Raw genomic sequence first — 27,676 nt, 5'->3', positions numbered from 1 at the left:
CTTTTATTGATTACAGAGTACTCCACGCCTCAAAAGAACAGTAGATTAGCTTCCACTCTAACTCAGTAGTCTCTGCCAAGAAAAACCCTAGAAAAGAACTTGCATGTTCTTATGAGATGCTGAGGATTAAAGCCAGCACACTATTCATAAACATTAAAAAAAGGAAAAATATACACATAAAAAAGACCTTTATATTTTGTTTCAAATATATTTCTAGCAAAGAGTTATTTAAACACAAGAACGACACATTCTGCACTTATCTATAAATACTCATCTTGTGCCCACTGAGCCTGCATTGGAGCCCGGCAAGAGGCAGCCCTTACCCTTTCTCGGTCAGCAGCTGCTCCATCTCTGTGATGTAGCATTCGTCACAGGAGCTGAGGTACTCCATCACCAGCTTCGCATCCTTCTTGTACGCTTTGCCCACTGCGCCCTTATTGGGCTCAAACTGTACAACATTAACTGTTTTGTATGAAATGGTCAAGGAATTGCAGCATGGCGCTGCTGTAGGAGTCTGGGACATAGTCTTAGCACTCAAGCACAACATATCCCAGACGCTGTTTATTCCTGTTTCAAGCACAAGATGAACCAGGTCAGGTACACCCAAATCATTGTGACCAGCCTTACTGAAGAAAGCAGGAGCTAGGAGATGATTCCACACAAGCATGAGGATCTGAGCTCACATGCCTAGTACCCACATAAAAACCAAGGGTGCCTGCACATGCCTACAATCCCAGCACTGGGGAAGCAGAGACAGGAGGACTCCTTGGGGCTGCTGTTCAGCCAGTCTTGATGAAATCAGGGAACTCCATTTGCAGTGAGGGACTGTCTCAGGACATGAGGTAGAGAGCAACAGAGGAAGACACTCAGTGCAGACATCTGGGTCCACATGCATGTCTTCATGCAGCCTCACACACATGAACATGTATGCACAAACCACAGAGAAAGAACAAATGAATGCCACTAAAAAAGAGTTCTAAAGTTACAGTGAAATGAACTAATCCACAATATATCTCAATCCATAGTATAAAAACTTCTGGTAATGTCACTGGCTAATGAGGTGGCTCATTGGGAAAAAGTGCTTGCTTCCAAGATGATAAACTGAATTAAATTCCTGGGCTCCACATGACGAAGGGATGGAAATGACTCCAGAGAGTTGTCCTCAGACCTCCATGCATGTGCTGTATCAAAAGCACAAGCAAATAATAAATAAATGTAATGTTTAAAAAAATCTGGTTTTGTCACTAGGCAACCGTAAGGATCAGTTCACGGTCTCAGATCAAGATAAAGAAGCAAACTCAGCCAGGGTGTGCTGGTGCACACCTTTAACCCGGCACTCAGGAGGCAGAGGAGGCAGATCTCTGTGAGTTTCAGAACAGCCAGGGTTGTTACATAGAGAAACCCTGCCAAGAAGAAAAAAAAAGGGGGGGAGGCGGAAAACTCCTATTCTTCTAATTGAGCAGAGCAACATTCACCAGGTATCCTATATGTAAGTGCGAGCACAGAGAAAGGCATGTTGGGAACATCTGAGAAAGAAAAAGTAGTACCCCGAAAGACATTCTGCGTGTACCTCTACACGAGTGTCTTTAAGGGTTTAATGCCGTGGGTGCTCACTAAACCCTAAAAAGAAACTAGGAAAGGCGCAATGAGGGGTACCACTACCAAATTTAAAAAATGCAAAAGCTCTCCATTCATCCAAAAGACAAAGCACATACTAGGGCTCACACACCTTTCGCCTTCAGTCTGGAGTGGCCAGAAAGGATATGGGTTCTTTCAGAGGTTTCTCAGCTACCAGTGGGACTTTGGTGACTCGAGCATGACAGGATAGGTCGTAGCAGGAACGATCTGCACATCCAACAATCTCAATCCAGCCCTAGGAAGATAGGACTAACAAATTCACTTACTGCTCACACTGGCTTTGTTCATGAAGCATGCAGACAGTAACTAATCCTTCTAAATATTCAGGGACAATTCGGTTAGAGAATCTCCAACTGGAGTTTGTAAATTCTTAAAAAAGAGAACAGTTTCATGCACAAGGGAGCTAACACACCTATAAAATATATAGAGGAATTCACACTGCATACTCAGTGTCATTTTCCAAGCTGATATCCAGCATTCTGTCTTATAGAAATAAGTCATGGCTTTCTTAGTATGACTAATTTTTTAGTCTGGGACTGGAGAGATGGCTCTGTGGTTAAAAACATTGGGTGTTCTTCCATAGGAACCAGGTTTAATTCCCAGCACCTACATGGCAGCTCACAACAGTCTATGATCCAGCTCCAATTGGTTTGACACCCTCACACAGACATGCATGCAGGCAAAAATACCAATGCACATAAAATAAAAATAAATCACTAAAAATATTTTTTAAAAAGTTAACCCATTAAAAATAAAAGTCACTTAATACTAAACCAGATGTGGTGACTCATGCCTGTAATTGGGCACTCTGAGGCTGAGGCAAGGGGTTCATGGCTTAAGCCAGCCTGGGCTAACATAGAAGACTGCATTAAAGACAAAGTAAAAAACAAAGTCATTTTATAAAAACAAAACACAAAGCCAATGACTTACATAACTCATGGAGCCTGAGCTACAGCAGTTTCTCTCCCACAACCAGAAGGAGCCACGCTCTCAGACCCCTTGCTTAGATGTCTCCTGGGACGCTGGCTCCATAGAGAAAAAGTCTGCTATACCCTGCTGCTTTTCTTTCCTCAGCTGTAGGACTCAAGATCATTTAGAAGGATGGGAGGACACAGTGGGGGCAATCTAGAGATCTCTGATTTTTATCAATACACACAGAAAAAGGGGTCAGCATTTCCCAGTCTATCTCTAAGCAGAGTGTTGCAGTGCTGTGGCCCTCCGCCACTGCCGCCATTGTTAGATGCTTGTCCTCTCACCCCCACTGCTGGCCACAGAACCATCCCCCCGGAACAGGCACACACCTGCCACCTTCACCCTTCTCTCCCCATCTCAAACAGCTACGTCTGTGTCCCAGGGGCTTAAAGGGACACTGGGAAGCCCCTCTTTACAAAGAGCACAAGTCAACTGTTCCTTTGGTCCACTCTGGCATGAAAACGGTAAGCAGCAGTGTAAAAACCTCACTGAAGTCTACTTACGTAGGACGTTTTGGACTCCGCATCCCAGCAGTCGCAGGCATAATGGGCCATCTCATTCTCCATGTGCTGTCGGAAGCGAAGTTTATCAGGAGAAATCCCAACCTTCATGAGGTAGAGGTAGATGCGGCCAATGAAATAGCCTAATACTGAGTTGTTAATCACACCCTGAACAGGCAAGAGTGCAAGAGAAAAAAAAAATCACATTAATACCATTGAAGCCCAAAGTCTATCTGTAGTATTCCACTCAACTAAAAAAAGGGCACATAGAGTAAACTTTCTTCCTGATTTCAGAACAATTTAAAATACCCACAATGAAATCCTGGTTGTTGTAAAAGGAGATAACATCAAGTTAACAAATTAATAATGAAGTTGTCAAAATATGTCTAGCACATTGGTACACACCCAACACTTGGGAGGCAGAAGCAGGCAGACCTCTGTGAGTCCCAGGCTAGAGTGGTCAACAGAGTGAGTTCCAGGACAGCCAGAGCTAAATAGTGAGACTCTTTATATATATAATCTAATATAAAATAAATGCCTAACCTATCTGTCCAAAGGACTCAACTACAGCAGCACAATGTCAGCCTGATATCATATACTTCCTAAATCCAGTTATAAACAACCTTAATTTAAATTAACTAAAGAAATACATTGAATTGTTTTTGTTTTCCTAGACAGGGTTTCTCTGTGTAACAGCTATGGCTGTCCTGGAACTCACTCTGTAGATCAGGTTGGCCTCAAACTCAGAGATCTGTCTGCTTCTGCCTCCTGAGTGCTGGGATTAAAGGCATGCGCCACCACTGTCCAACCTTGAATTTTTTTGTTTTTGTTTGTTTTCTTTTTAAATGTATTCTTACCCACTGAAATTCATCTGCTCCATATAGTACATATCATTTTGTAACTTTAGTACTAAGCCTTAGAAATTATGTAGCCTCATCTCCCACCCCTGCAAGGATGTCTACTGGTTAGTTCTGTCAACTTGGCACAAACCTAGAATCCCTGAGAACCTAGAATCCCAGTTCTCAAATGAAGAACTGTGTCCACCATACAGGTCAGTGGCCATTTTCTTGATGTTGTAGGAAGTATGTAAGTCCTTGTGCTCACAGATGGCACTAAGGAAACCAGGAATGCTAAACACTCCTGGCTGTCTCTTCAAAGGGTGACATGGATGACCCTGTTTTCCACCCAGAAGGCTGAGAACAGACTTGGTTAATAACCTGGTAATCTTTGTGCTACCTGTGTGGTCAGGCCACACCGGATCCTCCCCAAGACCCTTATCTTGATCCTCTTTTCTCAGTTAATCTTTATGGAAGATGTTACTTTTACTTTACAAAGAGTTCCTAGTCATGTCTTAAGCTTTGCTGTGCACAGGGAATTCAGTTAATTATCACCAAGAAACTTTTTTCCAAATTACAGTATGCTTAAATATGCCTAAAACAAACTACTCAGGGTCACACTCTCAAAGTTTGAACCAACACTAGCTACTGAGTCATGTTGAACAGAATTACCTTATTATCTCCCAAAGATAGTTACTCTGCTGGCCAAGGTGGCTGCAGAGCCCCCTGCAGGTTGCTAACTGATATTGGAGGGCCCAGGCTGCTATGGGTGGTACCATCACTGGGGAGGTGGGCTTGAGCTGTATAAGAACGGTAGCTTAGCAAGCCTGGAGAGGCAAGCCAGTAAGTAGCATTTCTCCACTGGTTTCTGCTTCGCTCCCACCTTGGCTTCCCTCTTTGATGCACTACAGTCTGTAATCTAAAAAAAAACCTTTCCCCCCAAAGTTGCTTTTGGTTATGACATTTAGCACAGCAAATCATTCCCACAAATTGGATGATACCTCTTCTTGTATATTTCTGGGACCAGAAGGCTCAGTGCTCCTTCAGGCAAGTGAGTCACTACTGGGAAGCAGCTAATGAGGGTAAGTTTCCACTCACTCTTTTCTCAACACAGAGTTAAAGAAACCCAGCAAGACACAAGGCCTATAACCCCATGCTGTGGGCAACACAAAGAGGCTTGCATCCAGTGTTTGCTTTTCCTGAGTAAAATTCTGTCTCTCTCAAAGTAGTGCAGATTGTTAACATAGGGTTAGTTAGATATGATACACAGATCAAGCCAAGACCTATTTTCTAAGTGCTCTGCTGGACCAGAATTTCATTTTAAATGTATGTGTGTGGGCAGAGGACAACTTACAGGAGCTGGTTCTTTCCTTCTACCACGCGGGTTCCAAGAACTGAACTGAGTCCTCAGACTCAGCAGCAGGTGCCTTGACTTGCAGGGCCATCTCCCTGGCTCATCTTCTATACATGTTTTCTTTTCTTTTTTAAATTTCATTTTGTATACATTGGTGTTTTTGCCTACATGTATATCTGTATGAGGGCGTTAGATCCCCCAGAACTGGAGTGAGACAGCAGTGATCTGCCATGTGGGTACTGGGAATTGAACCCGGGTCCTCTGGAAGAGCAGCCTCTGAGCCATCTCTGCAATCCCTAAACATTTTTCTTAATGTTAGCCTCATGGCTCAGAACTGGGTGATTCAGATCATTTTCTCTCTTGATACTAATACTATAAAAATAAATTCTATATAAAGCAAATACTACATGGAGACTGGAGTTGTAGCTTAGGTCACTCGTTCAGCATGCAAGGGCATAGGTTTGCTCACCAGTACCCCAATGGACAAAAATTGTCAGGGGCTGAGGATGCAGGCCATGCACTTGCCAAGCCTGCACATGACTCTGCACTTGACCTGCAATGCCACAAAATAAACAAAACTACAGCTAAACTCAAGTATTTCATCACCCAGTGTATAACCAACCTGCTAAGTGCTGCCATCCCCGATTGGGCATAATTGAAATCAATTTCCTCTGAATCTCACCTGTTCCACAGCATCTCCCAGGCGCATCTTCCGAGCAGACTGTCCGCTGACCTGGGCTTTCGCTGAGTACAGACAAAGGCAGAGATCAGCCACACTCTGGAACTTGGGATGATCTTTCTCAGTGGGATCCACAAAGTGCTCAATCTCCGCCATTGTGAATTCCCTGGAAGAAAAAAAGATAGATAAGAATCTGCAGGCTTAACTATAAAACTCAGTCAACAAGGCTACTACTTCCAGCTGTTCATTCCTCCACAGATAAAGGGCCTCAACAGCAGGAATTTCTTGTGACCAAGCAGAACTCTGGCTTCCTAAGGAACTGACCCAAAAATGTTTAGATTAGGTTTGTGTAAGATGGTTGTTTTTTTTGTAAAACATTCAGTAACTGGCCGGGGATACAACTCTATGGTAGAGCTTATGCTTAGTATGCGCAAGGTCGTAGGTGAAATCTATAGCATCAAAATAACAACAATAAAAATAATGACTTCAGCAATAATTTGCTCTCGAATACTAATTCCTCCTATGTAGTTATACCCAAGAGTATAAGTTATAAATAAATACTTTTGGTTGGTTGGTTTGGTTTTTTTGAGACAGGGCTACCCTGTGTAGTCTTGGAACTCACTCTGTAGACCAGGCTGGCCTCAAACTCAAGAGAAATCCCCTGCTTCTGCCTTCCAAGTGATGGGGTTAAAGGCCTGTGCCACCACTGCCTAGCAATAAAAATAATTTTTAAAAGGAGATCAATACAGCCTTTAAAATAGGAAAACAAGCAAAGGCCACATATGAGAGAAACAAGATGCTGAACAGGGACACACACATAAAATGACTCTGCTTAAAGCAGATTCTGCTCTGCACAAATATATACTAAAAGAAGCCAGACATTTACTTTTCAAAGAATGGGAAATTAGAAGTGAACTGAAATGGTTCTCTGGGTTTTAAAGCAGTTTGATTGACTGTGTTTTATAGCTCCAAACAAGTAAATGACTGATAATGGCACCAAACAGATGGTCTCGTTGGAGGAAGAGCTTCTAAATAAAGCCTTATTCCAGGCAAAGGACACTGGGCATGAACTGAATAAACCACTATCAAGCTCAGCACATAATGATGAAATAAATATGCACATGGCAATGGTTTTCCAAAGAGATTTCTCTGAATTGCAATTTGGTAGCTATTACAGGGGAAGGGAAAGTGTTTTAAGTTAATTTTATGAGTCAAAATCTTTTTTTTAAAAAATGGACACAATCTCACTGGTAGACTTTCGTAATTATCTCAGATGTTTTAGAAGCAACACAAAATTGCATAGATTGGCCCTAAACATGTGAAATGTACTGCCGAGAGCTCTGGGTTTTAAATTTTACTCGTTAATGGCACATTTTATTACTAAGTCTTAATTATCTTTCGACAACTATGAAATGTGTCAGTGCACATAAAAACTTGGTGAATGTGGTGCTGTGTCCTAGCATAACTTATACCACGGTTAACAGGAAATGAACTTCTACAGTGGAAGGAAGATGAATTAAGGATCCTACCCAGAATCCCTATCAAAGTGCTGCCAAAGTCTTTTCATCTGTAGTTAATGCCAACTCTAGTTAATAATGTAATAACATCATCTCATCACCTGCTGGAAGGGTTAAGCTTCTTACCACTGAGTAAAAATTGAAAGGCAATGATGTAAAGGACAGGTTATGAGCCTGCCTGCGGTAATCATTCCACAATGTATGTATCAATACACCTTGAAAACTATGATCTCTACTTACAGTAAGAAGAGAGGCAATGGTGGAATGCAGGGATGCTGGGCTAAAAGACTGTTTAGAAGCCTAAGAAAGCTAACTATGGCTACACAGCCTATTTCTGTATGGGAATATATTATTCAGAATGATGACATCAGGAAGAAATGTGGAAATCATAAACATATCATAGTAGGCTTCTAGGGAAGAGACTAGTCCAACATGCCTGGACACACCAGACAGAGCAAGCTGTTAGACAGGTGTCTGAACTCATCAGTGTCAACTTGTCACCTGCCCTATGTCATAAAGCCCCTACATATCCAGAGGCTGCATCTGGTACACACCCTCCCAGTAATGCCCCCTGCCCTGGTCATCACCCAGTCTTTATAACACCACACACACACACACACACACACACACACACACACACACACACACACACACACACACACACACACACACACACCCCTGACCCAAAATATACATCACTGACAGAAATGTGTTGGTTTCAACATCAAGATCTCTATATCCTCAAAGCAGGTGGTAAGGACAGGAAGAGATAACTTCAGAGCAAACATGAACTATAAGCTATTATCCAGGCTCCTTCCTTTCCCTTATAATTCATGCCCTCAATCAAAACTGCCACCCTCACTAGAGATTACATTTGGAAAAAAAACAGAAATAAACCCATGATCAAAATTAAAGTACAAGTAAGTCAGTTTATATCTTCAACCCAATGCCAACAGTAATACCTGACACGGATCAGTCCAGACCGAGGAGAGATCTCATTTCTAAAAGAGTTTCCAATTTGGGCAGCAGCAAAAGGCAGTTTCCCTTGGTTGAATTCCAAAAGTCGCTTGAAATTCAGGAAAATTCCCTGTGCAGTTTCTGGTCTCAGATATCTATAAAGTTAAATAAGCCAGTCTATTACAAATAAATTGTGTTTTCAAATAAAACCAAGTCTGTTACAAGTCAAGCATCACATATACCTTCTTCACAGCAAAGCTAAACTTAAGGCCTAAATTAGTTTTAAAAGGAAGGAATCCTGTCCTAAGTCTCAAACACTCCCACAGAATCATGGGGATGCACTAAGACCTTGGGTTGGCCGCAGTGCCTTGAGAACTGTCCACCTCTCTGAGTGGCTTGAGTGAGAACGGCCCCCAAAGGCTATTAAGCTTGAATAGTTGGTCCTCAGTTGGGGACCACTCCTGTTTGGGAGTGTTAAGAGCCATAGCCTAGTTGGATAAGATGTATCACTGAGGGTAGACTTTGCCATTCCCAGAGTGCTATCTCCTGCTTGTGGTTGGAGATGTGAGCTCTCAGCTGTTCCTACACCATGCCTTCATTTCACACCATGGACTCTAACCTCTGAAACCTTAAGTTCAAACTATATACTCTTTTATAAGTTGCCTCCTTTGCCCTACTCTCCCATCCCCATCCCATTTAAGCCCCCAATTCTACTTCTCTTTTTACCTCTCCATAACACTACATTTTATTTCCCCTTCCCTCTGTGATTACTCAGATCATAGTAGTACGGTTATCGAAATCTTAAACACTAATAACCATTTTTAAGGGGAAAACATGTTTGTCTTTTGGGGTCTGGGTTACCTCATTCAGGATGACTTTTTTTTTTCTACTTTCAGCCATTATACATTTACCTACAAATTTTTCTTTTCTTTTCTTTTCATCATGACAGCTGATTAACATTCCATTGTGTAAATGTACCAGGACCATAATTTATCTGGAGTTTTGTACAGGGTGACAAATATGGATTTATTTACATTCTTCTACATGCAGCCATCCAGTTTGATCAGCACCATTTATTGAAGATGCTGTCTTATGATTGTCCATTGCGTATTTTTGGCTTCTTTGTCAAAAATCAGGTGTCCACAGGTGTGTGAACTTGTGCCTCAAACACTAATTGAATTCCACTGACCAATATACTTGTTTTTAATGCCAACACTATACTGTTTTTATTGCTATGGCTCTGTAATACAACTTGAAATCTGGGATGGGATACTTCCAACAGTTCTTTTATTATTCAGGATTGTTTTAGTTATTCTGGGTGGTTTTTTAGGATTCATGTTTCCATATGAAGCTGAAGATCATTTTTCCAATTTCTATGAATTGTGTTCCATTTTTGATAAAGAATACATTGTACAGTTCTAGTAGGATGTTATTAATCCTACTGGTCCATGAGCATGGAAGATCTTTCACCTTCTGGTGTCTTCAATTTCTTTAATGTCTTTTTTTCCCCTCTTTTTTTTTTTAAATTTAAATTAGAAACAAGCTTGCTTCACATGTCAATCCCAGCTCCCTCTCCCTCCCCTCCTCCCCTGCCCACCCCACCAGGACCCCCCCAATCCCCACTCTGATGCCCAGGGAAGGTGAGGTCCTCCATGGTGGATCTCCAGAGTCTGTCATTTCATTCAGGGCAGGGCCTAGGCCCTTCCCCCAAGAGTCCAGGCTGAGAGAGCATCTCTCATTGTGGGATGGGCACCCAAAGTCCATTTGTTTTTTTTGTTTTTTTGTTTTTTTTTTTAATTATTTATTTATTACATATACAATGTTCTGCCTACATACCAGAAGAGGGCACCAGATTGAATTGTAGATTGTTGTGAGCCACCATGTAGTTGCTGGGAATTGAACTCAGGACCTCTGGAAGAGCAGCCAGTGCTCTTAACCTCTGAGCCATCTCTCCAGCCCCTCCCAAAGTCCATTTGTATGCCAGGGGTAAATGCTATCCAAGGTCCCATAGATCGTCTAAGCCTCCTCACTGACACCCACATTCAGGGGGTCTAGATCAGTCCCACACTGGCCTCCCAGCCATCAGTCTGGGATCCAAGAGCTCCCCCTTGTTCAGGTCAGCTGTTTCTGAGGGTCAAACCAGCCCAGTCTTGACCCCTTTGCTCATTAGTCCTCCCTTTCTGTCACTGGATTCCAGGAGTTCAGTTCAGTGCTTAGCCGTGGGTGTCTGTCTCTGCTTCCATCAGTCACTGGATGAAGGTTCTGTTTCCCAGACTGTCTGACAGTGGGATTGTATGCTGGTACTCCCTGATCCTTAATGACTTATTACAGAAGTCTTTCACTTGCTTGGTTAAAGTTATCCCAAGATTTTTGTTTCTTGAGGCTACCATGAAAGGTATTATTTCCTTGATAATTTTCTAATATGTTTGCTATTTGTATATAGAAAGGCTATTGATTTCTAATGTGTTAACTTTATATCCTGCTATTTTGCTGAAAGTGTAGAAATTTCCTGGTGAAGTCATTAGGGTCTTGTTTTGTTTTGTTTTGTTTTGTTTTTCGAGTCAGGGTTTCTCTGTATTGTTTTGGAGACTGTCCTGGAACTCGCTCGGTAGACCAGGCTGGTCTCGAACTCAAGAGATCCACCTGCCTCTGCATCCTTAGTGCTGGGACTAAAGGCGTGTGCCACCAATGCCCAGCGTCACTGGGATCTTTTAGGGACAATAACACTAAAGGCTGTTGAAAAAGCATATGAAAACCTACTACTGTAGAAGCTTCCTTAAAAAGGAAAGAAAAGAAAAAATATAGTCAACATATAACGGGAGAGATAATGCCCCAACTAGATGTCTACGCTACCAGTGTCTCAATGGGTTACATTTGGTTGAGCATTGGTGAACCTCCCCAAACATCACAAGCTATCACAAGGCTACTTGTTGCTTTTCACAAAGAGACGATAAGGTCCAATTGCTGAAGACACAACTTACTTATGTCATCAACTATGGAGAAACTGAGCTGGTACCCAACTTGAAGCTTCACTCCTATTAATTAGCATTCATGAACTTCACCATCTTTCATTCTAACAAATAAACTATTACTTTTTATAGCCCATTCCAGGTTCATCCAAATGTAAGTGCAGCTACAGATTACATTTCTAAGTAGTGTGTGTAAAGTTATGTCACCTCCAGTATGCTTTATAATTTCCCACTTTAAATAACAGGATGCCAGCAGGTTAAGTGAAACAGAGTGTCAGACTGAAATGATCTACTTCACTACAATTGGTTTAACCTCTCTCAAGTCAATGGACAAACACATTATTTCCACTTTTAGAATTTTATTGATTTTTTTATTGCTGTTTTGCCTGTGTGTATGTCTGTGAGACGGTGTTAGATCCTGGAGTTATAGACAGTTGTGAGCTGCTATGTGGGTAGTGGGAATTGAAACCAGGTCCTCTAGAAGAGCAGTGTTCTTAACCACGAGCCATCTCTCCAGCCCCTACTTTTAACTAACATACTTAAGTGTGTTTCCTTTCCTTTTAAATTACTTCCTTAAATGGCCTGTGTCCCAGTTACAGTTTCTATTACTATGATGAAAAAGGCTGACCAAAGCAATTTGGGGAGGAAAATGTTTATCTGTTTTATACTTCTGCAGCACTATTCATCATTGGAGGAAGTCAGAACAGGAACTCAAACAGGGCAGGATTCTAGAGGCAGGAGCTGATGCAGAGGCTACGGAGGGCTGCTGCTTATTGGCTTGCTACTCATGGCTTGCTCAGACTGCTTTCTTCTAGAACCCAGGTCCACCAGCCCAGGGATGACACCACCCACATTGGGCTGGGTCCTCCTCCATCAATCACTAATTGAGGCTCCCTCTTTGCAGAAAACTCTAGCTTGTGTCAAGATGACATAAAATTAGCCAGCATGGCCTGAAGGTGGCTCACTGGGAAGTATGCTAGCTGCCACACAACTATGAAGCTGAGTTCAGTCACTGGAACCCACATGGTGGAGAGAATTAACTTCCACAAGTTGTACTCTGGCCTATATTCCAGTGCTGTGGCACATGTACCCCTACTCCCAGAATAATAAAAGCAGAAAGGAAAGAGAAAGAAAGGTTGATTGATTAAAAGAATCTTTTTCTTTTCTTTTTTTTGTTTTTTTTTGTTTTGTTTTGTTTTTACGAGACAGGGTTTCTCTGTATTGTTGGAGGCTGTCAGTCCAGTCCGGCCTCGAACTCACAGAGATCCGCCTGCCTCTGCCTCCCGAGTGCTGGGATTAAAGGCGTGCGCCACCACTGCCCGGCCAAGAATCATTTTCTTCTATCACCGGAATCAACAGGTGAGTCAGAAGGTCTGTCCCATGTTAGGGCTCTATACTGTTACCATCTTTGCTTCATCCACAAAAGCTATCTTTCAAGAATGTGGGCTATTATTAGATACATCTACTTACATTTAGTGAAAGTGAATACATGTTGAAATTCAGTCCTCAAAAGCACTGGCTTTACTTCAAGTGCTAAAAAGCCATCCATAATACATGACTAGTAGCTATAGGGACATGATGGTACAGAAAGCACAAACTGCATTGGACAGACTCAATCATTCCTTACATACAATAACATTAAAAAAACCATCTCTCTCTGGCCCTCCTGTCCCATGCAGCTCTTACTGGAAGGCACGATGATCATGGGCTTCATAGTTATTTAATAACAAACATGAAACCTACTATGCTTTAGCTTATGAAAGTTCAGCCTTTCTCTTTGGTACTGAGTTTTGCCTTTTGGTACAGGCAATTTTAATAAGTGTGTTAGATAAATGGATAAATAAAAGCAATACATACCCAGGCATATTTCCTCCAGGCCCAATGAAGGTCTTGAACATTAAATTAAAAGGTACCGGGGGAGACAGGTCATTGCCAGTAGTGGGAGACTTTACATTATAGTTCACAAAAAGATCCCCAAGTTCTTGTTGTCCATAGTTATCAAGCTAAAGGACACACAAAGAAAATAATTAATGCAAAAACTACAGAACAAGGTGCAGATCAACTACTATACACAGCTGCATCCTATCACTGCTCCAGCCACAGTAAGGCAGGAGATCCCCAGCTCAAACACATGATCAGGAAACATCTCCACTAATGTAATGAGGACAAGGTCTGCGTGGGGGAAAGGGCTGATTCCCTGAGACATGAAATGAACTAAATGAGCCTGCAATTATCTTGTCACACCAAGGAATAAGGAAGCTATCAGATTACTGAGCGTATGGAGAGACTAATGGCACTCCTGACAACTCAACTGGACAATCCCACCATCAGGAAACAAAATGGCTGCTGCTACAGAAAAGTACCAAAGCTTAAGTTCTAAATAAGAAGAGAGAAAGTCAGGAAACCAACAAGACAAGTGGGAACTCACTGTCTCCATATGGGCCCTATGAAAACAACAGTTCATGCACTTTTGGATAGATGGTAAGGAGTCAACAAATAGGTTAAAACAGGATGAAGGCACGGATCCCTATTTTCTTTAGTCAAAATCAACACTAGAGGACAAGATCATTTTGAAACCCTCATCATCCAATGGGCCTGCGTCATGGTCACCAGTAACTACCCCACAGAGATGACCACAGAACTTCAGAAATGCACTTGCTAAATGTCCAAACTCTAATGCCAACACAGATAGAGGTGAACACAATCAGGTCAAGGTGAATAGTGACTATATTTTTGATATTACATTTAATTCATATTTCACAAAGAAAATTAACTTCAAAGAATTTTAGGGGATTTTTCACCTTTTAGGTCTATTTTCTAATTTTATATTTTTTGCAATAAAATTTTAAGACTGATTTTACAAAATGCAACATGCAGAGATAGGTCAACAAAGATTGAAGGGCGAGCAAGGAAGCAATCGTTCACTGTTGAGTCCACACAGACATAGACTGGCAGGGAGGGGATGGGGACGAGACAGACAGACAGACAGACAGACAGACAGACAGACAGACAGACAGACAGACACACACACACACACACACACACACACACACACACACACACACACACACACGGGAAGTGAGTTTCAACTGTTGAGCACACGTAAGGAAAGAGCTCTTCCGTCTGAAGGGTGGATGTGTGCGTTTCAGGAGCTCTCCAGAGCCCCAGAGTGGCAGTGGAATCACTGGCACAAGCTGGTGCAGCATCAGCATGATGTGTTTCATACACACCAGGTGGGCTCTGAGAACTACATTAGCTCTCACCCCTCACTCTTCACTGACGATTTTATATATAACAACAGCAACAAAGCTCATTGCTCTTGAGCATGAAAAGACTAGTGCTCAAACTGCAATCACAGCTCCAGATCAGCCACTCAGCTCTCAAAGTTTGCTTTACTTAGAAATGAAAGCAACAGGTCTGATCAAAGACATACTCCATGGATCCACACAGCAATATCCTTAGTAATTCTGAATGGAAGATAAGAAATGGGGGGTAGGGAGTTGGGAGAAGTAGGGGGGAACCAAGCATGGTGGTACGCAGCTTTAATCTCAGCACTAGAGAGGCAGAGGCAGGCAGATCTCTGTCAGTTCAAGGCCAGCCTGGTCTACATACCAAGCTCCAGGACAGCCAGGGCTACAAAGTGAGACCCTGTCTCAAGAAAACAAAATCCAAAATCAGGGACAACTAGAGGCATCTTTCATTTCCTTTAGACAAATGTTAAGCCTTGGAGGACACAGACCAGAGTTCTGCTCCCAGCACTGGAAAGAACATGGAGCTCTAAAAGCATCGGAATAAAAACAAAACAAACAAACAAAAAAAAAACAAACTGACTTTCTAACCCTACTGACATTAGAGAAACAAGCTCCAGGCAAGAGACAAATTATACATCATAGGGACTGAAATAAACTCCCAGATGAATCAGCAACTAGATTACCAAAGTTTTTCATTTAAATCAAGAAGAAAATGTCACATCTAAGGTTGGAAGGCAAAGCTAATTATCATAGAGAAAAATCTGTATGCCTGAAAAATAGGGGAAGGGTACCAAAGAATCTAGCAATTCCCATGAAAAAAAATATTAAACTGGACCCGGTAGTTTGCCCCCATAATCCCAGCACTTGGAAGGCTGATGAGGAACTACAAATTCAAAAAGATAAAAACAAAATGAAGCAGGCAAAAGAGGGTGGCTGGGATGGCTCAGTGTCAGGGTGCTTGCCACAACCCTGCAGGCCAGAGTTCGATCCCAGCATCTATCTAGTGGACGGGGAGGACCCGCTTGACTCTCTAACGCTGTCTTCTGGCCTCCATACTTGAACCATGTGTGGCTTGTGCTAACCCTTCCCTCACAAGATGAGTAAGTAAGTGAAAAAAGAAACAAGCCAATGTTACCAAGCTCTCTGCCCTGTTTTAGATAGAGCAATGGAATGAAATGGGTTTTAGAGCTAGACATGAGAGGCTGAGCAGGAGGACCACTTCAAGTTGGAGGCCGGCTTGGGCTGCACTGTGAGATCTACACTGACTAAAAAAAAAAAAAAAAAAAAAAAAAAAAAGCAAGTTTTAAAACACAATTGTTTGTCGTTAGCCACAGAAGAAGATTTAAGGTGTGCTGCATGGGACTTCATGACTGAACACGGTGTATGAACATGTTTAAGTGGACTTTGTGGTACTGCTGACAGACACAGAAAACACCAGGAGGGCCCGCACAGTTGTTCTCATGTCTCCAAATGTCTCACCTGGGCCAAGACACTTTCCATCTCTGATTTCTTCTCAGCAGAACACTTCTTATCAGACATCAATTTCTGTAAATGAGCTAGAAGAACAGTGTCAGTTTCCATCAGTTAGAAAAAAAAGAACATTTTAAGTTTCAATGCTGGGCAATTAAAAAAGAATCTGAAGTTAGTGTTCTTATTTTCTATTAACACTTAGACAGTTTGCAGGGGTGGTCTTAATGTTCCAGGTTTTCTCTTGTGCTGATAAAACTCAGGGCCTTGCCAGGCAGTGGTGGCGCGCGCCTTTAATCCCAGCACTCGGGAGGCAGAGGCAGGCGGATCTCTGTGAGTTCAAGGCCAGGCTGGACTGACAGCCTCCAAAACAATACAGAGAAACCCTGTCTCGAAAAACCAAAAAAAAAACAAAAAAAAAAACAAAAAAAAACTCAGGGCCTTAAACATGCTGAGCAGTCTACCACTGAACTACAGTCCCAGCCAATATTAATAATTTGATCACTTGCTGATTAGATAAATTATTTTCTGAATGTAACTAATCTCTTGGAGACTGTATAATACAAAGGACTTGATCTATATGTTTAATCTGAGTATAACTATAACCCATTTCTTTAAAAAAAGGAAAAACTTGAGGGGAAAAGGGGCCCAACCCTTGCTTTGAGCACCCACAGGAAAGAGACGCAGACCCGTACCTTTCAGCAGGTGGTCAGCGCGGAAACACTCTCCGTTCTTCACGTCTTTTACCATGAAGTCAGCAAATTTGTCTACGTGGCCAGAGGTCCTAAATCAATAAATGAAAACTAACCTGTCACTCTCGTTCACATGAATACAGGATACTATCTTAGAAGAAGATTCCCTATAATATGTCTAACAAGAGCTTAGATCCATGTATGTCAAAGATGGAAATTTCCTATCTAGAGCAATCATGTATCCATGACACACAGACACATACGTCCTCAGAAAGCCCTCTCATCCCCTCTCAAGTATTTCCTATGGAAAGAGATTAGCTAGATTATACATGCTAAGACTGTATGACATTTTAGGGTAATTCATGCTTATTCCATTATTATTAGTCATCTAAGCAAAGTCCAAAGTCATCAGAAATTGGATGAGCCAAGAATTCATCACAGCTCAGTACAGATCCTGACCTATACTGACATTAGTATTGCCTTTATTAGTGAAACAAATAGCTCACTGAGTTTATCCAGATCATACAGACATATCAACAGAGCCGCCTCTTATCTTAATTGGCTGTGATTATTAAAAGCACCTCAAAGAGGCTAATAATAAAAACTGCCATCTTGCCAGACAATATTAAACGTTAATAAGGATGAAACACAAAGTGGTAAGAATTCCTCTTGCACGGTTACAGAAATTCTGCCCTACTTTCAATAATCTTGAACATACACCTTTGCATTGAAACTTTAACACATAAAGCATGAGTGAGAATACTTATTACACTAACAATTTATGTCATGGCACTAATCAAAGGTAGATCCAAAAATGTACCTATTTGAACAAAAATTCAGGAACACTTTAAATGCCTATGAAACGTCACTGACTAAATGTTACACTCACAAAACAGAACACTATGCTGTCATCAAAATGCTTTTTAAAAATAAAATTATTCCTTTACTGTGTATGTCCAGGTTCGTCTATGCATGTAGCTGTATGTGACAAGGTCAGAGAGCAAGTTGTAGGAGTCAGTTCACCCTCTATACCATGTGGTGCTGGGGAATTAAACTAAGGTTATCAGTTTTGGCAGCAAGCACTTTTACCTGCTGAACCATCTCGATGGCTCCAAAAATGCTTACAACAGATTTAACCCTGTAAGTAAATGTTCACCTACACTGCATGAAGAAAAGCAATGAGTTAGTCATGTTCAAATATACAGGAACATACAGAAGAATGGAAGGACAAGCTAATTTTAACGTGGCTATCTGTGAGCAGCACGTGTGTTTCTTTTGTATTTGTTTTTCACTAATTTTCTAAATGAGCAGTTTTCGTAATCAAAAATTTTTATTATGATTATTTTATAAGCAAAAAATATTAACTTTTAAAGGATTCTCCCATCAAAGCAGAACCTCACTTTAGAACTGGCTCAGGGGTGAGCATGGTGCAGTCGATTTCCAGGATCTGCTCCTCTTGGATAAAGTGCTGCCTCCAGGTCTGGATGATATTGTTCTTCAAAGCACATCCTACTGGCCCGAAGTCGTACAAACCACTGACACCTGTGAGGAACGAGAAGCCAACATGGGCTCTTCCTGTAGTTCTGACCCATATGCTGCCCACAGCGCAAGCCCTGCTGCACCAAAGAGCACCACTTACAGCTGGCTGACCAAGGGAAACCTAAGGCTCCCTCCACGCTCTGTCTCTGTGTTGTAACCTCACGGAGGGTTAGCCCCAGGTTACACCAATTGAAGCAGGGGCAGGGAGGACAGCAGAAGACCTTCTAAACACAGCAGGACCCACACACATGAGCTCAGAGACCGAGGCAGCATGCACTGGGCTGCACGGGTCTGTGCCAGATGGGCTCCATGGGTCTGCGCCAGATGGGCTCCTACAGCTGAAAGGAGGAGTGGATGCATGTCCCCATCCCTAACCAAAAGCAATCTCCAATGGACAACCACTTGCAAATGAAAATGTAGTGTTCTCCAAGGGGCCTCCCCGAGGAAACAGACTACTCTTAAGGACAGGTTGCATGCCCAGCAGGAGATGCCAACAAAAAAGAAACTCAAAGGTTATCTTTGGAGGTGCCTTGTCTCACAATGTTATGTCAGGGCTTCTTCTTTCTTCCTTTTTTAAAATGACATTTCTTTTTTAATTATACATACTGTTTAACACTACAAGTCCTTTGGGCATATATTATGTCTTCCAATTTAGTGTTTTTATGGGATCCCTGAGTGTGTGAACAAGTAGGTCTCTGCACCTATATCTATTTCTTGTGCCTTTTCTTGGGCTCTTTCCCTTCTTTTTGTTTCACTCTACTCCAATTTATCTGGTTTTATCTTCTACATTGTATTTTATTATTAACCCATAGGTGTCTGTTTGTTTTCCAAGGAGAGACAGAAAGGAGGGGATCCAGATGGGAAGGGAGGTCGGGAGGCACTGTGAAGAGTAGAAGGAAGGAAAAACCGTAATCAGGATATAGTATATGGGGAGAATATCTATTTTCAAAAAAATAAAACAAAAGAATTAACAAGGTAGGGCAGTACTGATAGTGGGCATTATACCAAATGTCAACTCCTGAATAACAGAACAGTAAATTATGTGTCTTTTCTCCTTTATGGGATCTGATACAACTAGATATCAGTCAGCAAACCAAGCTCTTGGCTAAGCATATTAAAGCCACTAATAACACCACTGTTCCTTCATTCAACCCATACCTCCATAAATAGCAAAAGCTTGATCGTAGAAAAACCTCCTCTTCAAAGTATCCTCCATTTTTGCTCTGTCTACGATGTCATCTTTGGGCTGTAGCGCCAGCTCCTACAAGAGAGTAGGCAAGAAGAATACAACTGGACCATTTTAAAACTTCAGACTCAAAGCTCAGGAGATAGCCCAGCTGGTCAGTGCCTGCTGACTAATACAGGGGCCTGAATTCAGACCCCAGCACCACATAAAGACATGGTGTAGGCATATATTGCAACCCCAGAGTTGGGAGATGGAGACAGGGGATCCCAGGAGCTCAGTGGTTAGCTAGTCTTCCCAAACTGACGAACTCGGGTTCAATGAGACCCTTGTCTCAAAAAATAAAAGGACAACAATAGAGGAAGACACCTGACATAGACCTCCGGCCTCTACATGCACAAACACAGAGACAGACACACAACCCTCCCTTAACCCAAAACAAAACAAAACCACCTCCCAAACTACTTTAGTGCTAACTGTACGATTAAAAATTGTTTGGAGTCAGATATAAGATGGATTACAATAAAACCATTAAATCTTAAAGCCTAGAATTCTTACAAAGGAACACGTGTCTTCTAGAAAATTTCAAGATCTTTCCTACTTAAAGAGATTAGCCAAAGAAGAACAAGCCTACTGATGTTTCTATCTTAGCACCCTAAGACTTACCTTTGCTTCCAGAACCCTCTTCCTGGCCTTGAGCTCAGCTACCGCTCTGTCCACATCTACCTGTGGGGCTTTATCTTCCTTCAACTTGCGCACGAGGTCTCCCTGGCCAACAAACAAGCTACATTCAAGGTTGGTTTAAAAAAAAAACAGGGAACACTAGCAATCTATTTTTAAACATGTTTTTAAAAAGTATTTGTACACAAATAACAATTTCACATGCCTATTCTGTAAGAAGCTTGTGTTAACAACTGAAGGTCTGTGCCCTCCACAAACAGTCCAGAAGAGCATAAATAACTGTGCTTGCATGGCGAGTTTGTAGGGAGAGAAGAACAGAGCTCATATGGAAATACACTATAGACACCAAAAGTTCAGACAGGTTACCAGCTGATCAGACACAGCTAAAGAGAGAATCGGTGACCCAAGAGACACCAAAGAAACTACCTGAAATAGTTCAGAAAGGCAGAGTTAAACCCTCAGGCTGTAAAGAGAGAGTCTAACACACTAAACTAGAATGCAGAAGGGAGGCCATTTGGGAAGATGGTGACTATGAAACATCTGTAATTGTGAAAAGACACCAATTGTCAGATCAGGAAGCACAAGAAAACCAAATACACACACAAAATCCACACCCAGGCAAGCCATGGTAAAACAGGCTGGGGTATAAAGATTTGACTTTTGCTTCCTATCAGCTAACTGTGAAACCTGGAGCAAACTGAAAATCAAACTTATCCTCACCTCCCAGGCTGTTACAGAACATCAAGTATTTCAATGGCACCTAACAGTGTGCGTGCAAACTGATTGACAGCTATCATTTGGCTGTCAGGTACCTCAACCTGGATGTGGCCACAGACGCTTCAAACCCAATCTGTGGCAAGCTGAATTGTTTCTCCATTTGCCATCTCTCAGGGAACATCAAGCAATGCTTCTTTAACTCCAACATGTCTTCCTGTCTAACCTCTCCAACGCAGATTAGATTGTTACAGACTGTCAGCTTGTCTCATCCCAATCATCTAACCCTAAAATGAAACTGGTCCCCAAATAACCTGAACTCATGCCATTTCTCATCTGTAAGCTTTACTTTATAAACACAAACCATCCTTCACTTGGTAACTGTCTCTACTCTGTGCTCACTGTGCATCTCCCTACCCATTCATGCTTCCCTGAGCTTAACAGCAGCCTACCACATTTCCAAATAACACAACCTGGCTGCCTCCAACACTGTCCCAGGTAGAAGCTGCTGCTTCTCCCATACCCACAGGGCTGAGGTGGCAGCCAAATTTTCTTCTGGGCCCTGAAGGACTCCTGAACACATTCTTCACTGGTTATCACTTTCTAAGTCCCCATTCCTCCCTTCATTCCTACAAGCCTCTTCCGGAGTCAATGTTCCCTAGAATACTCCAGACAGAAAGTGAAAACAAAACAAAAACCAACAACACTGGAACCTACCGCCAGCTGTTTCAGTTGGTTCCAAAGCATTTCCCCATACCCATTGCATTTTCCGGGAATGAGCACAGTAAAACGTGATATAAAAGCACAACCTCGTTCTGTATGTAATTTTTATAAAGTGGTATTCAGTGGTTGAGAAAAAGCTGTACAATATTTGAAAAAAACAAGGGATTAATGGCAACATTGCTGGTATCTATGCAACCAACACATTACACTTAACTCGTGCACATGTACAGCCACAGAAGCATGGTAAATCTGGGCAGTGGCCTAAGCGCCTGCTCACTTCATCACATCTCTAAGAGACAAACTAGAATACCATTGGAAAATGGGTAGAAGAGTTTAAAATGTATCACCCAGGTCACTGCTGGTCTTTTAAGGCAAAAATATTCAGTGGCCAGTCTTTACATGAAAGTTCTGTGAGGGTGAGGTTTCCTACAGTTGGGTTCACCATCTTCGCAAGCCAGCAAAGGGAAAAGTAATGTTTATCCTGAGTAATGGGATAATAAAACCTCAATTTCATTATTAATCTAAACCAAAAGCTTCAGAGATGCCTTATGCTCGAGGACTCCTACTTGCTGTTTTTCTTCAGCACTCACTCACATCTGGGGACTTGTGTGTGTGCAGGAATGAAAACCGGCCTGCAATGCATCAAGGGCTCCACCTGAAGCCCTGCTTCTGGGTGGAAGCTTACATCAGACACACACATTAAAGCTGAGTCGACACAGGGGAATGAATGGTCAACACAGAGCGTCACTCCACAGATGTGTCACATCCTCAGTGACCCTTCTAGGATATGCCCAAGCCACTCAGCTTGGAACCATTCCCTCACCTTCAGAAAGTGCCTGGCTTCACACATATAGCTAGTAGCTTTGGTAGGGTCAATGAGTCCATCTTAGATTTCCAAGTGTTTTATACTACTGAGAAAACTTCATACACCTTTCACTTGCCCTTTGTAGGTTAAGCAAGAAGTCTGAGCCACTCTTGGCTCAGAAAATCAAAATCAAGAAAGAGTCAAAGCTCCTCACAACCTCAAACTGTCTCCCCACAACTAAGAATCAGGGTTCTGTGTCTCCCACCCATGACAGTGACAGATTCAAGAAGGAAATTTGAAAGGCTTTTCTGTCACCTTCTTGAATTTAGAATACATTAATTTTCATACATAGGTTCAAAACACCATCAGACTAACAATCTAAGAGAACAAATAAACTCCTGGCCACAGTGGCTTGAGAACCAGTGTTCCAATGGTGAGCAATTCAGAAAGATGCATTTACTAAGGATATACTACATGCTAGAGGCAGGAGGCACAGCACTTTACTTGAACTCATTTTCATGTCTGACACTTTTCTGTACACTACATGAAGATGCTTGGCTATGAATCACTTGCCTAAAGTCACCAGCTATGACAGCAAAGTCACAATCCCAACTTTAGAAATGTTGCATTAGAGGCTGCATTCCAAATGACCAGGTTAAATTGCCACCACTGTTTAATCCTTAAACAAAAGGAAACAAAACAACAAAACACACACACAGAGACCAAAGCTTCTCCTATGCTGACAATTATTAAATTCCACCTCAGCCTTAAAAAAAAATTATCCTACTACAATTAATTTGTTGGAGCTTCAAGCCACACTTACATCCTCAAGTCCAGAGAGAAACCAAAACCTGATTAAATCACTCCACCAGCACCTATAGCCTCTAGATCAGGCCTGTCACCTCGGAAGATCCCGCTTGTACAAACAAGTATGAAGATCCACATGTCTGCAACTATACAACCCCCAAATTTTTGTTAAGACAGAGCCAAGAAGTTTTGTGGTTCTTTTGTTTGTTTGGAACAGAATTTCTGTGTAGCCCTGGTTATCCTGGAACTTGCTCTGTAGACCAGGCTGGCCTCAAACTGAGATCCACCTGCCTCTGCTTCTTGAGGCTGGGGTTAAAGGCATGCACCACCATGCCTGGCTTTTTATTTTTGGTTTGGTTTTGTTGTTTGTTTGTTTTTTTTAATGAGAAAAGCAATCTTGATAACAAGGAACAGACGGATGACAGAATGCTGGGAACAGGTAAACTGGGATTTTAGAAGCTGTATCCTGGGCTGGAGAGATGGCTCAGCCGTTAAAGGCTAGGCTCACAACCAAAAAAAAATAGAAGCTGTATCCTTTGGAGTACTAAGCAAGGTTAGTGGTGAAGGTCAAGGCTGAGGCAGTGGACAGAAATAATGGGAAAAAGAGACTGTGAAGACAGCGAGAATCCCGTTGGCTGCAGCTTTTCCAGGAATGTTGGAGACAGCAGTCCAAACCTAAGAGAGAACTTCTAAAAGCTTGTGGACTCAGGGCCCCCTTGGGTGCCCTCAGGAGTGGGGGGCCCCTGGGACCACCCACTTCCACCTCTCTAGCACTGGAGTTCTAAGCACATGCCACCACACCTAGCTTGCTTCATGGATGCTGAAGATGGAACTTAGATGCTCATGACTGCATGGCTTTACTGAGCCATCTCTCCATCCTTAGCGCCTGCTCCTCTCTAACCATTAAAAAATCACCAGGAATAAGAGCTTTTCTGCAAGTTGTTTCTGAACAGCCAGTTCCTGACTTAGGGAGATTTAACTCACAAACCTTTTTACTTTATTTATTTATTTATTCATTTATTTATTTAGTGTCCATTGGCATTTTGCCTGCATGTGTCTATGCGGGGGTGTTCAGATCTTGGAGTTACAGACAATTGTGAGCTGCCATGTGGTTGCTGGGAATTGAACCTGGGTCCTCTGGAAGAGCAGTCAGTGCTTTTAACTGCTGAGCCACCTCTCCAGCCCCCACATTTTTAACTCAGGAGAAAGTGTACTTTGAATTTTGAGCTTCTACAGTTTCCCAGGCCAGAGATACATAGGATCTCTTGTGATGCTGGGCAGCAGCAGTGAGCAATGACTCCCAGAGAGCCAAACAATCAGAAAGGGAAACAGGACACTCTACGATGGCCTGGTTGCTAAGCTAGATGTTCTTAGGTAAGATAGGTGTTATCAGGAAGTTTCAACTTACACTACTCTCAATATACAAAGAGTTTACCAGAATTCAACCCCATTGTAGGTAAAGGAACACTTGTATTGCAAAAAAAAAAAAAAAAAAGGAAATTTAAAAAAATTAAAATGAAAAAGGTTGATATAACATGAGCATCATTCTGGAAACAGTTACTTTCAAAAATAACAAAGTTTTGTGACTTTGAGGCCAGCCTGGTCTACAGAGCGAGTTCCAGGTCCCAGGACAGCCTCCAAGACAATAAAGAGAAACCCTGTCTTGAAAAACCAATAAATAAATAAATAAATAAATAAATAAATAAATAAATAAATAAAAGAAAGTTTTGTAATGAGTTTGCTAATTTATCAAAGGCATTATCATATACTCTGCTATTGAGAAATACTTTGTGGGTAAAGTCTATTAAGGAAGTCATATATAGCTGGAAAAGAAGGAATTCTGAAAGTCTTTTCAAGTTATTGTAGAAATTTGTCTTTGACCAAAACTCTAACAGACAATAGTTTCTTGAAAGTGATTTCAAAAGGCCCAGTGAGATGGCTCAGCCAGTAAGGACATTCTGACAAGCCTGATAGCCTGAGTGTGATCCCTGGGGACCCAGGGTGGAAGGACAGAACTTATTCCTGCAATACTTCCATGTACAATAATAAACATTAGAAAAGAAAAATTATAACCTTAAGGTGGTCCAGCTCTCCAAAAGAGTGTGTGACATGCATGTGTACACACATACACACATCCAGAAAATAAATAAGTGTAAAAATGTATTCCTCAAGTGATTTCAAAAGATTGGACAGTTCAGGGGGTGTCTGCTTGTCTAGCATGCCTGCACCTGGGAGTTCACGCCCCAGCATCTTACCACAGAACGGCAAGCCCTGCTGGGGAGAAGGAATCCTCCTCTGCGTCCTGAGTTCGAGGCCAGCTAAGGATACATAAAACCCAGTCTCTGAGAAGAGGCTCTCAAGCTTGAGGCCACAAAGTATTTCTAACTCAGAAAGCACAGCACTGAACCTTTTCTATTGTTACATAAAGCCAGGAATGTATCTTAGGACTCTGAAGAGCTTTCCCAGTGCCTGTTTTCACCCGTGTCTTTGGAGCCTCATCTATCTCAAGACCAAAATCTCTGTGTCTGCTAAGATCACTACTTATCCCATCAAAAAGTCCTTAAAGCATTGTGAGGCTGTCAAGCTCCACTTTCACAGAAACCAGTTTTCCAAAATTTCATTTTTGTTAAGGCTTGAGTTTTATCTGGGGGTACAACTGCTACCAGTAATACCCTCCAAAATACATGCCACTATCAAGAACAATCCTCTAACACCTCCCAAAGGACCACTTTGGTTAAGTCTTCAATTGCACAAGGTTCACAATGGAAATGTGAAGTGGACACACTGTATCCCACATTTCCATATACTTCCAAGAAGAAAAAAGTTTAACTAGATGACCTTTAAACTCTTTCCAATGGCACTGGACTCAGTATGATTCAAATTTTCAGGCAATTAATCAACATATATTACTTCTGGAAAGTCAAGAAAAAATACAAACTAACAAATAAATTAGCTCAACTATTCAGAAAGTATTTTGAAGTACCAAATAAAATAAAAACCCACCCAGCCAAAGAAACAAACAGACCAACAGAATCAACATAAAACAATTTAACAAAAGCTCTCAAATCGTCCTGAAGCTAACTAGTTCCAGCCTTACTACAGATGGATGTTATGTACTGCAGTTCCAGGCTAACGTGGCAGAGGGAGGGGTTTGGAGTGTGGGTTTTTTTTTTTTTCTTCCCCAAATTAGATGTATTCTTCCTAAGGAAAGAGATTTTAAGTAATAGCAAAAACAAAGGAACCACACCTAATTTTATGTGGGGAGTGGAAGGTGGATGGAAGGAGACTGAATGTACAGAACATACAATTTAAAAAAAAAGCCACAGTGAATTTCAAAATGAAAGCCCTATTAACTGAGTCAAGCTCAAACTAGAGCAAAGTGGCAGAATTTCCTGAAGCTGTGGCAGCTCTACTCCAATGGATTATTTCCGAAACAGGATTCCTCCGTCCTAAGCTAGACAAACGATTGCATCAGGCACCAGCGCAGGAGGAACCAGACTGGTGTTTACTGCTAGTAGGTCACTGGTGCCAGGGCTCTACTGAAAGCTCTGGCTCTCGATGGGTGTGGGTATCATCTGAAATACTTTCCTCTATTCCCTCTGATCTCTGATCCCCACTCAGAGCTACAGGGAGGAAAAAAAGGGGGGGGGTGCATTAAATCCCCCTTCCCTTGCGCAAAATCACATTCCCAGGTGTTCCACCCTAAGGATGCATGACTTCACCGAGTGGCTCAGTCATTCCATTTCCAATTTCCAGCTTGATCCTAAAACTCGCTGTTTCCAGACACCCTCTTCAGAAGCCAGAATAGCTGAAAAGGGGCGAGGGACCATGAAATTCGCATCGGTATCGGGGAGTGGGGAGTTCGACACCTCCCTACAGCCGCGCGTATCTTCTGAGCCGGTCCTGAGGCTAACGCCGAAGGAAGGAAGGTGAAAAAGAAGGCAACGCTTCCTAGAGCATCCCCAAGACTAAGAGAAGCGCGGCATCGACTCGCCCCTGGACTGGGAACGAGGCCACCGGAGTGCGAGGGCGGCGGGATTCGGGGTAGGCAGCGAGGGCACGAGGCCCACGGATCGCGGGTGCGGGCGTCCGGAGGGGGCGCCGTGCGGACGCGGACCGGTACCTGCTGGCGCACGGCTAGCCTCAGCGGGGCCAGCAGCTCCTCGGCGCCGTCCATGCTGCTCCGGGAGGCGGCGGGCTGCGCGGGAACGCTGAGGAGCCGCCGAGACGCAGATGCGGACGCGGACGCGGCGGCAGCGGCGACTCTAGGCGGCGACAGTGGCTGTAGCAGCGCGGCGCGGGTGGCTCTGAGCAGCGTGGGCAGCAGACAGGGCATGAGCACGCCGCCTAGGCGGTGCGCGGGGCGGCTACGGAAGCGGCTCGCGGCCCGCC

At 42.5% G+C, this 27,676-nt stretch overlaps 1 protein-coding gene across 1 annotated transcript in view; it reads right to left on the bottom strand.

The window, feature by feature from the left end:
* Gars1 (glycyl-tRNA synthetase 1) overlaps window positions 1-27,676 on the bottom strand; it is a 37,649-nt gene extending 9,973 nt beyond the window's left edge. The window contains exons 1-12 of the mRNA XM_005076799.4: window positions 27,408-27,676; window positions 20,221-20,322; window positions 19,530-19,632; window positions 18,233-18,374; window positions 16,836-16,924; window positions 16,153-16,229; window positions 13,280-13,425; window positions 8,459-8,608; window positions 5,983-6,145; window positions 3,114-3,278; window positions 1,766-1,873; window positions 324-469 (exon numbers count right to left, since the gene is read on the bottom strand). Coding sequence (XP_005076856.1) covers window positions 324-469; window positions 1,766-1,873; window positions 3,114-3,278; window positions 5,983-6,145; window positions 8,459-8,608; window positions 13,280-13,425; window positions 16,153-16,229; window positions 16,836-16,924; window positions 18,233-18,374; window positions 19,530-19,632; window positions 20,221-20,322; window positions 27,408-27,620 — 1,604 coding nt within the window. The 5' untranslated portion in view covers window positions 27,621-27,676. The remainder of the gene's footprint in view (window positions 1-323; window positions 470-1,765; window positions 1,874-3,113; window positions 3,279-5,982; window positions 6,146-8,458; window positions 8,609-13,279; window positions 13,426-16,152; window positions 16,230-16,835; window positions 16,925-18,232; window positions 18,375-19,529; window positions 19,633-20,220; window positions 20,323-27,407) is intronic.

This window comes from Mesocricetus auratus, unplaced genomic scaffold, assembly GCF_017639785.1.
Source record: "Mesocricetus auratus isolate SY011 unplaced genomic scaffold, BCM_Maur_2.0 Super-Scaffold_100676, whole genome shotgun sequence".
NCBI classification, from domain to species: domain Eukaryota; kingdom Metazoa; phylum Chordata; class Mammalia; order Rodentia; family Cricetidae; genus Mesocricetus; species Mesocricetus auratus.
This window is presented reverse-complemented; position numbering and strand designations above follow the sequence as displayed.